Source organism: Oncorhynchus kisutch, linkage group LG26 (genome assembly GCF_002021735.2).
Source record: "Oncorhynchus kisutch isolate 150728-3 linkage group LG26, Okis_V2, whole genome shotgun sequence".
Taxonomy (NCBI): Eukaryota; Metazoa; Chordata; class Actinopteri; order Salmoniformes; family Salmonidae; genus Oncorhynchus; species Oncorhynchus kisutch.
The window spans coordinates 43,927,563-43,939,144 of record NC_034199.2 but is presented as its reverse complement, the minus strand read 5'-3'; the positions used below and the strand labels follow the sequence as shown (position 1 = coordinate 43,939,144).

Genomic DNA, 11,582 nt, shown 5'->3' with positions numbered 1-11,582 from the left:
GCCCCATTTTATTGTTGGCTTGCCCAATGATGTCGTTTTGTTTCCTCCACTCTGCTGGAAATGTAGCCATTATTTTTGCTGGGGGAGTTTCTGCTGTGTTGTAGATATAATAGTGCTCCACCACTTTCTCGCTTCCAGATTTGACCTCTTGTAACTTTGAAGAGAGGTTTTGGATCTGTGTCCTCTGACAGACATTTTTTTTCGTGCCTCTAGACCGGCATCCGACAGATTCTGGATACCTAAAAGGGTCCTAAAATTCCAAATCAAATAGCTAAATGATACATGGTCGTACATAAAAAAAAATGCATATGTTAGTTTATTAACCCCCAAATGCTTAGCCTTTTAGAGGTTTTAAACATACTTGAAGCAGCTCGCTTACAAGCCATGGTGCAAGAAATTGTGTGCCCTATAGGAAATATCATAATGTGCAGAAATAACCTTAGAAATAGATTTTCATCTGGCGCATTATACTAGGCCATTAGTGGGCTATATCAGCCAATGGGCTGTAGTTTGAAGAGAGCAGAGAGAGAGGACACTTGCACTTTCTCTTGCGCTATGTTTTGCATATAGCCTACTAAAATTGTCTTACTTTTAGGAGCAGGACAATTTACAGACGGAGACAAATATGGGTGGTGAATACTTATTTCTAGGCAATGTAGTAAACTATAGCTTAGACATACTTAGAAAATACATTTCTTTGGATAGACAACTGCCCTGTACTTCTCTGCACATGCATAGGATATAGCGTACTCTTTTTAATTAAGATCACACGCACACCTGATCTCACACGCCCAACTAGGAGAGGAGAGGTATAGCTACTGAACTTGAAGCAGCAAGAATTATTAAAGTGGACACTAGCTAGTAAAAAATTGGCCCTTTGCTAAATTAGCCATGGAAGGAGACTTAATTATCCGTACTGGCCAATGATTATAACGGTGATTTTGATCTAACCATGAATTAATACATTGTGCCCCTTGCCTGAGAGGATGGAAGTTCAATATGTAATGTAGCTAGATGTAGAATTCTAATGTTAACTAGCTGGCTTATCGATTCCTATGAAATATAGTTGAGCAAGCATTTTAGCCAGGTAGCCTTGGACAACAAAAACTAAAAGGGGATTTTAACATGCACATCTTGGTGGGGCAAACTTAACCAATGTTTTGAAATGCGTGCCAGCGAAGCCACTACACAACACAACACTAAACAATACATTAATTGCACTATAACGTTGACAAACGGTGCCCACAAACTGTTGGGACATAAACCTGTCCAGACAGCGGAGCTTTCCTTCCAGCACCATGGAGTGAATCCTTACCATCGCTACACCTGGCTATCAGAGGAGCCTCATCTGGCAGCAAAAAAACCCTAACCCTAAAAACCCTAACCCTATTTCAGCCTCATTTACTTTTTAAAAACCATAGCTGATATGACTGACTTGCTTATATCATATATCATGCTTATATCATAGTACATAGTCCATCGGTAAATAGCCCACCCAATTGACCTACCTCATCCCCATACTGTTTTTATTTCTTTACTTTTCTGCTCTTTTGCACACCAGTATATCTTCCTGCACATGTTCATCTGATCATTTATCACTCCAGTGTTAATCTGCTAAATTGTAATTATTCACCTACCTTCTCATGCCTTTTGCACACCAGTATATCTTCCTGCACATGACCATCTGATCATTTATCACTCCAGTGTTAATCTGCTAAATTGTAATTATTCACCTACCTTCTCATGCCTTTTGCACACCAGTATATCTTCCTGCACATGACCATCTGATCATTTATCACTCCAGTGTTAATCTGCTAAATTGTAATTATTCGCCTACCTTCTCATGCCTTTTGCACACCAGTATATCTTCCTGCACATGACCATCTGATCATTTATCACTCCAGTGTTAATCTGCTAAATTGTATTTATTCGCCTACCTTCTCATGCCTTTTGCACACCAGTATATCTTCCTGCACATGACCATCTGATCATTTATCACTCCAGTGTTAATCTGCTAAATTGTAATTATTCGCCTACCTTCTCATGCCTTTTGCACACCAGTATATCTTCCTGCACATGACCATCTGATCATTTATCACTCCAGTGTTAATCTGCTAAATTGTAATTATTCGCCTACCTTCTCATGCCTTTTGCACACAATGGATATAGACTCTTTCTTTTTTTTCCTACTGTGTTATTGACTTGTTTGTTTACTCCATGTGTTGTCTGTTCACACTGCTATGCTTTATCTTGGCCAGGTCGCAGCTGTAAATGAGAACTTGTTCTCAACTAGCCTACCTGGTTAAATAAAGGTGACATTTTTTTTAATAAAAAAAGTTATACTTAGCTCTAAGTATAAGCAATTGCAATCAAACGAGCTGTGACGAGACAGGCCTTCCTTCAGCACTTTCAAAATGGACACCGATAGAAATTTCCACTTCAAACATGGTTACAGACCAAGTATCCCCTCCTCGTGGAGAAAAGCACATGAGCTAAACATAACACACAAGGAAAGAAAAACATAGAAATGCATCATTCCAACATTGACTAAAATGATGAATAAGATACTGATGAGATATACTATATAAGCAATATAACAATTGAGATGTACAAACTACGGCATTAAGGAACGATGAGCGGATAAGAGGCAAGCTGTAAATTCGATTAAGACATTAATGAGCGAGCTAAGACAAACAATATGCCTATTTGTTCAGCACTTTTGAAATGGACAGAATTCAGAATATTGGCCGTTCTTACAGTATTCTCCCTTTATTCAATGGCAGGTTGTGAGCATGTTAAGTAAAATGTCAGTCTAATAGTTGTATTATCTTTATAAAGTTTGTATGAATATTCTAGTTTTGTAATTGGATACAAAACTAGAATAGTGTTGTGTGCCATTTCTGTCCCACGCAACATTGTTGACGAGCACCTTATTTTTTTTTACATGACATCAACTGACACAGTATATCCTGTCTCTATTCTCACACCGTATCAATGAAATTCAGTTAATGAGTGGAATATATATATATATATTATTTATTCACCTTTATTTAACCAGGTAGGCTAGTTAAGAAAGTTCTCATTTGCAACTGTGACCTGGCCAAGATAAAGCAAAGCAGTTCGACACATACAACAACACAGAGTTACACATGGAATAAACAAACATAAGTCAATAATACAGTAGAAAAATCTATATATAGCTTGTGCAAATGAGGTAGGATAAGAGAGCAATAAATAGGCCATGGTGGCAAAGTAATTATAATATAGCAATTAAACACTGGAATGGTAGGGTATGCAGAAGATGAATTTGCAAGTAGAGATACTGGGGTGCAAAGGAGCAAGATAAATAAATACAGTATGGGGATGAGGTAGATTGGATGGGCAATTTACTATGTACAGGTGCAGTGATCTGTGAGCTGCTCTGACAGCTGGTGCTTAATAGAGCTAGTGAGGGAGGGAAGAGTATGCAGCTTTAAAGATTTTTGCAGTTCGTTCCAGTCATTGGCAGCAGAGAACTGGAAGGAGAGGCGGCCAAAGGAAGAATTGGCTTTGGGGGTGACCAGTCAGATATACATGCTGGAGCACGTGCTGCTATGGGTGCTGCTATGGTGACCAGTGAGCTGAGATAAGGCGGGGCTTTACCTAGCAGAGACTTGTAGATAACCTGTAGCCAGTGGGTTTGACGATGAGTATGAAGTGAGGGCCAGCCAACGAGAGCGTACAGGGCGCAATGGTGGGTAGTGTATGGGGCTTTGGTGACAAAACGGATGGCACTGTGATAGACATCATCCAATTTAATGAGTAGAGTGTTGGAGGCTATTTTGTAAATGACATCGCCGAAGTCAAGGATCGATAGGATGGTCCGTTTTACGAGGGTATGTTTGTGAGCATGAGTGAAGGATGCTTTGTTGCGAAATAGGAAGCCGATTCTAGATTTCATTTTGGACTGGAGATGTTTAATGTGAGTCTGGAAGGAGAGTTTACAGTCTAACCAGACACCTATTTATAATTGTCCACATATTCTAAGTCAGAACCGTCCAGAGTGGTGATGCTAGATGGGCAGGTGCGGGCAGCGAATGGTTGAAGAGTATGTATTTAGTTTTACTTGCATTTAAGAGCAGTTGGAGGCCACGGAAGGTATATATGGCATTGAAGCTCATCTGGAGGTTATTTAACACAGTGTCCAATGACGGGACAGAGGTATACAGAAGAATGTTGTCTGCGTAGTGGTGGATCAAAGAATAACCAGCAGCAAGAGCGACATCATTGATGTATACAGAGAAGAGAGTCGGCCCGAGAATTGAACCCTGTGGCTACCCCATAGATACTGCCAGAGGTCCGGACAACAGGTCCTCCGATTTGACATACTGAGAAGTAGTTGGTGCACCAAATGAGGCAATCATTTGGGATTCCAAGGCTGTTGAGTCTGCCAATAAGAATGTTGTGATTGACAGAGTCGAAAGCCTTAGCCAGGTCGATGACTACTTTTGCACAGTAATGTCTCTAATCGATGGTGGTTATGATATCGTTTAGGACCTTGAGTGTGGCTGAGGTGCACCCATGACCAGCTCTGAAACCAGATTGCATAGGGGAGAAGGTACGGTGGGATTCGAAATGGTCGGTAATCTGTTTGTTTACTTGGCTTTTGAAGACCTTAGAAAGGCAGTGTCATGATGTTGGCCTGGGGGTAGTTTTATGACTATCATAAATACCTCTTCCCCCCTTTTTCCTCTCTCTACCCTACTGATGTTACATTTGCAAACTCCTTGGTTAACATAGAGATTCTGGGAACATCAGAAGTTGGGGGGAAATGAACTACAGTATATTCTGGTAATCCGACCAATTGAACATATGCTGTGGGACTTAATGAATATGATGTCAGTTCGGTTGTCATCTGAGACATTCTCATCAATGATAAGATGACATAAACTCTACAGTGGAAAGTCTACACATCAGAGTTATCGGATTCACATGGAATTGTTGTTCAATTGAAATGTTTGAATATTAAATTATTTGTGATGGGATGAAATGTGATTTTAGCTTCTAAAATGTGAGAATTGGGTTTTCATAATGCTAGGGCTCTGCTCAATCAGTGGCCCACCCCTGTGAAGAGTCATGGGTTATAAAACTTTTCAGACACAACCTTCTCGCTCCACTATATACAGCCTTGACGACAATATAACCTCCTGTTCCGAGGATGTGAGGATGACGGTCCGATGTCAGAATGGTTTAGATAATAAATACAGAATGAAGCCAATATCAGCGTGAGCTTTGGTTGCAAATGGTATGAACTTTGAACTCTTATTCACTACAGAAGTGATACCTCCTAGCTGTTGAGTTAGCAACAGCAGCTGCAAACGAGGGTTAGGAAGGAACAGACAGAGCTTCCCGTCTATGACACAACGGCGTTAATACAACGTATTCAATTGACCACCAGAGACATTCTTCAAAGGACAAAGGACTCGGTTTCTACCACCAACTGAAGCGCAGCTCAGAGTAAATATTTATTGCATTTTCCTTTTCCAAATGGGCGGTAATTTAGAATGCATAAGATACGGTATTTACGATAGCACAGCTTCTTCCTTTGTTACTCAGTCTTCCTGCTCTTTCACTCAAACCCAGCCCATTTTCTTTTGTGTAACAAGCTGTCATATCTGTTCCGCCCCCTAATGACGTTTTCCTTTATGACGTCATTTGTAATCAAGTTATGATTAATTATGTGTATGTGTAATTCTGTGTGATTAGTTAGGTATTTAGATAATTAAACCCAGTGTTGTATTACTGATTCAACTTGTTAGCCAGTTGTTAGAAGATAACCAAGAATGAACAACTTTCAGATGAGACTGAATTAAGGTGACAATTAGTATTGACTGCTATTGATATAAAATATTACTAGGTCTTTAAGAGTTTATTCGGAAAATAACAGCTCTATAAATATTATTTCATGGTGCCCCGACTCTCTAGTTAATTACATTTACATGATTAGCTCAATCAGGTAATATTAATTACGAAGAAAGGATTTTATAGAATAGCATGTCATATCACTTAATCCGGCATAGCCAAAGACGTGACAGCAGGGTAGAATAGATATAGGTCTGTAGCAGTTTGGGTCTAGAGTGTCTCCCCCTTTGAAGAGGGGGATGACTGCGGCAGCTTTCCAATCTATGGGAATCTCAGACGATACAAAAGAGAGGTTGAACAGGCTAGTAATAGGGGTTGCAACAATTTTGATGGATAATTTTAGAAAGAGAGGGTACAGACTGTCTAGCCTGGCTGATTTGTAGGGGTCCAGATTTTGCAGCTCTTTCAGAACATCAGCTATCTGGATTTGGGTGAAGGACAAGTGGGGGAGGTTTGGGCGAGTTGCTGTGGGGAGCGCAGGGCTGTTGACCCGGGGTAGGGGTAGCCAGGTGGAAAGCATAGCCAGCCGTAGCCGGCTCGTTGAACTCGGGATGGCCGAGCTGTGATAGTGGTTCCTCTCCACCGCTCGTTGGTGTTGATTTCAGCCTGTCCATTTAATGATGGTAAATCCCTCAGAAAAGGAACACAGAAAATCCAATTTAGTTGTTTTTCTATTTGAGGTCAGAAAAGTTGAGGTCAGGTATAATATTGTCTATGTAACCAAGAGGGAAAGCGGTTGGACCATCCTAGAAATGTTTTTTTTTGAGTAATATAATATATCAAATTTAGCATTTGACACATTTGACATTAATGCCTATATATTGGCATACGAAATGTCCAAATGGCATTTATACTGACCAAATTATATGTATCAAGCCCTGAATCATGTCCATTTCGTAGTGGTGGGAAGTCCTTATGGATATACATTGGCAATGGACACAGTCAACTTGCAGAAGACACTGTCCAATCGCTCATTGGTGTTGATTTCAGCCTGACCATTTGGTGATGTTAAATCCCTCATTAAATACATTGGAAGTGTACACTTGAACATTGTCCATTTGGAATGTATTTCAATGGGCATTTACCATGATGCATTGGACATGCTCTAATATACTGCAGAAAAGCCCAATTGACTGGCTCGTTGAACTCGGGATGGCCGAGCTGTGATAGTGGTTCCTCTCCACCGCTCGTTGGTGTTGATTTCAGCCTGTCCATTTAATGATGGTAAATCCCTCAGAAAAGGAACACAGAAAATCCAATTTAGTTGTTTTTCTATTTGAGGTCAGAAAAGTTGAGGTCAGGTATAATATTGTCTATGTAACCAAGAGGGAAAGCGGTTGGACCATCCTAGAAATGTTTTTTTTTGAGTAATATAATATATCAAATTTAGCATTTGACACATTTGACATTAATGCCTATGTCACACAGTTAAGTCACATTCATGAACCTTTTATAGAAGTTGGCATACGGTTATAGATGATTTGTGACAGATTTATGCAGTGTTTAAAAAGGCTTTATGAATCCTTTATAAACTGAATGTAATTTAAAATTGGACCCTTATGTATATGAGATATTTCTGTATTTAATTTAATTTGCAATATATTTACAAACATTTCTAAAAACATGTTTGTCATTATGGGGTTTTGTGTGTAAATGGATGAGAAAAATGTATCAAATATTTGCTACATTTTGAATTCAGGCTGTAACACGATAACATGAGGAATAAGTGAAGTGGTATGAATATTTTCTGAATACTCTGTATTCAGGGAGTTTCCTGTCATGAAAAGGCTTTGGTATTATTCAGACAGATTTGATGTATTTTACTAGGCAAGTCAGTTAAGAACAAATTCTTATTTACAATGACATACTAGGAACAGTGGGTTAACTGCCTTGTTCACGGTCAGATGTTTACCTTGTCAGCTCGGGGATTCGATTAAAGCAACCTTTCAGTTACAGACCCAATGCTCTAACCACTAGGCTACCTGCCACCCAAAGATGGTTTCTTCTAAGTTTGGCAAAGGCACACTTTTCACCTAACACAGAAAGTTCAGATAGAAATGTAATTTGTAGAACGGACATACTTCTCTTTCATATAGAATGAAGTTATCCCTCTCAGTCACAGATTGTGAATTATACTGCAATCCTATGGCCACTGCACCTACTGAAAGCAATCTCTGCCCAATGGGTACAGATGTCAATTCAATGTCAACTCCATAATAAACAATGTTGATTTAACCAGTGTTGGCCCAGTGGGAGTAAAATTCTGCAGTAAAACTGTTTTTCAACTGGCCTCTTCACTCCAGCATTTTGTAAATGAATTGTATATGACACCTTTACTAGTAGTGTATTAAAGGTGGTAACCCTGTAAAAGTAATGTTCAATTAAATGATGTATTTAGATATTGGTTCCCTTCCCCTGTAATCAGTCTATGAACTGCTCTAATGAGTGACTGCAATCCACAATTTGGTTTTGAAAGTCACTGCCAACAAACACGAATGTTATAATTTTCAGACAAAACACAATACTTCCTTCAGCACACTATTACAACAGTTTGACTGTTTTGGAATAGAATGTTCAATATATTTCCTTTAACATCCTCTGTGTTGTTTGTTTATTGTTTAACCATTGATATGTTCTAGGTCATTTTGAAACCTTAAGGAGCATCAGGTACTGCTAGAATATCTACCAATGGCATATCCATCTTTTTGTGATAAATTACACTGGTCACTGTTCAAAACATTTATAAAGTAGTAAGAAAGTCTGAATAGTCCTCCCTTTAGATTAGGGACTGCAAAACTACTTTACTAATGATTAGTAAATGGTTTATACGTGCATTCATTAAACATCTTATGAATGATTTAAAAGTGAATAATAAATGAGTGAATAACTAGCTTACTAAAACAAATGTGGGAACTATTTACTAATCCATTGTAAGTTATTTATTGTGTTATCCAATTCCTATATTTATTCACACGAAACAACATCTGAGAGACCTGCTCTGGTGTGACCCCTGACCTGGTAGCAGTGATATAGTGAGAGTTGTGGTAGTGAGAGTAGTGGTAGTGTTAATACCCAGTATGTTGAGGTTGAACTATCTGTTGTGGTCTCCTGCGCTGTTGTGTTTAATCATTAATGCATATAGAAGTCATTTATAAATGTGAGAATAACTAGCTGACTAACATTTAACAAATGTGGGAGTAATGATTTATTACTCCACAACATTATAAAGTGTTACACATAATTGCATATTCTTATATTTTACCATCAAGTACTTACACAATACACCATTGAGTTAGACCTGGACGTTATATGTGTCACGTTCTGGCCTTAGTTCCTTTGTTTTGTCTTTGTTTTAGTATGGTCAGGGCGTGAGTTGGGTGGGTGGTTGTCTATGTTAGTTTTTCTATGATTTTCTATTTCTGTGTTTGGCCTGATATGGTTCTCAATCAGAGGCAGCTGTCTATCATTGTCCCTGATTGAGAACCATATTTAGGTAGCCTCTTTTCATTTGTGTTTTGTGGGTGGTTGTTTTCAGTCTTTGTGTGTCTGTACCAGACAGAACTGTTCCGGTTGTTTTCAGTCTTTGTGTGTCTCCACCAGACAGAACTGTTCCGGTTGTTTTCAGTCTTTGTGTGTCTCCACCAGACAGAACTGTTTCTTTGTTGTTTTTTGTTATTTCAGTTTGGATTTTTATTAAATAAGATGAACACTAACCACTCTGCGCTTTGGTCCTCTCCTTCTTACACCGATGACAGCCGTTACAATATGACATCATGCAGTATTGTATATTTAAACTTTACTACACTTGATGAAGTCATTGTGTCCCAATTGAGCCACTAAATGGAGATGTTAAACAAAATCTAGAATGCCTCATGACATCCTCAGAATGTACTTTTAGAATACTTACATACTATTTATAATTTTGGTGTTTATTAGGATCCCCATTAGCCACTGCAAAAGCATCAGCTAATCTTCCTGCTGTCCTCTTCCTGGTGTCCACATTATATAACATGGAACAAGAACAGACTTAGGTATTTGGAATATACAACCCAATATGACAACAATGTATTTTATAAAACAAGCTTATGCCTTATGCCTTCTCCAAGTCATTATAATCCAGTCCAGCTAAATCATTCTTTATCAACACCACATGTATCGATGATGACAACACTGAGATAAGTAATATCAGTGTATTGTTATATGAAAGAAGCAATTACAACAAAACAGTATAACAATTTTTTGGTCCAATTTAGGAATAGAAACATAGGAACTACGAACTCCTTAATTTCAGAGTGAAAATATGTCTACATGTCACTTTGAACCATGGATAAAAGAAAGCATAAATTATTGGATTAATTAAGGAATTAAGAAGTGGCAGAAAGCTGATGATAAATGATAATAAATTGTCACTAAAATAAAAGGAAAAAACAAAAGGAAATAGAGATGGAATCCAACAAATGAGATAGTTGAAAACAACAATAGACAGAGTTTTTGTTGCTTTTCTCTCAGACTTATTTGCCTGTACAGTTTTAACACCAGACACACTGGCGGTCTCTTTTGAAAATACCTTTCTGGCCTGTGATCTGGCCACCGCAAAGATTTTCATATAAAGTGTTAAAATAATAGAGCACGGGACAACCATTGTAAATACAAGGCCAATTATATTAACCCAATTTAACCCTTTCACAATAAAACATTCTTTCAAACATCTACTGGATACCTGTACATTTACAAATATTTGTATAATAGCAGCATCATATATGATACAACAACACCAGGAAATGGATATACAACACATAATTCTTGTTATTGTTATTTTAGAGTGGTACAATAAGGGATCACACACAGCAACATAGCGGTCAATAGATATCAAGACCAAATTGCCCAGAGATAAAGAAGTACATAAATAAGCAATGTAGAATTCAAACACACAGAAATATTCCCCAAAACCCCAGCATGGTTCCATTATTGCTACAGTCGTTGCTGGTATCACAATCAATCCCACCAGGAGATCTGACACAGCCAGAGAGAGAATGAGCAGGTTGGTTGTAGTGTGGAGCTGCTTGAAGTGAGAGATGGAGATGATCACCAGCATGTTCAAAAATACTGTAACTGCTGAAATCAATGAGAAGAAGATGTACAGTGTTATGTAGATAGATGTCGATAGAAAAGCCTTTCTGCAAGAAGAGTTTCTGTCCTGAAAACAGTATTGAACATCTTCATGTTCCTCCATTTGTAATAAAAGGTAAAAATGCTGAGGTCCTGCTCCTGCTTGGTCCTGTGTGTGACCCTGTCAGGTCCGCCTTCTGACAAACTCTGAGCTCTGCCTCTCTATTTATCCCTGAGTTACTGACAGCCACTCCCCTCCCCATAGTCTCTCTGCACACACACACACACACACACACACACACACAAAATACACTGCTCAAAAAAATAAGGTGAACACTAAAATAACACATCCTAGATCTGAATGAATGAAATATTCTTATTAAATACTTTTTCTTTACATACATTCTTTAAATTATCAATGGAAATCAAATTTATTAACCCATGGAGGTCTGGATTTGGAGTCACACTCAAAATTAAAGTGAAAACCACACTACAGGCTGATCCAACTTTGATGTAATGTCCATAAAACAAGTCAAAATGAGGCTCAGTAGTGTGTGTGGCCTCCATGTGCC

At 38.5% G+C, this 11,582-nt stretch overlaps 1 protein-coding gene across 1 annotated transcript; it reads right to left on the bottom strand.

Annotated features, from left to right (window-relative positions):
• Nucleotides 1–9,587: 9,587 nt before the first annotated feature.
• Nucleotides 9,588–11,191, bottom strand: LOC109870766 (trace amine-associated receptor 13c-like). The gene has a single exon (XM_020461379.2). It carries the CDS (start codon nucleotides 11,132–11,134, stop codon nucleotides 10,172–10,174), a length of 963 nt encoding a protein of 320 aa, XP_020316968.2. The 5' UTR covers nucleotides 11,135–11,191; the 3' UTR covers nucleotides 9,588–10,171.
• Nucleotides 11,192–11,582: the final 391 nt, after the last annotated feature.

Coding starts and splice junctions, on each gene's coding strand:
- LOC109870766 (XM_020461379.2), bottom strand. CDS start 11,134: ATGGAGGAACATGAAGATGTTCAATACTGTTTTCAGGACAGAAACTCT.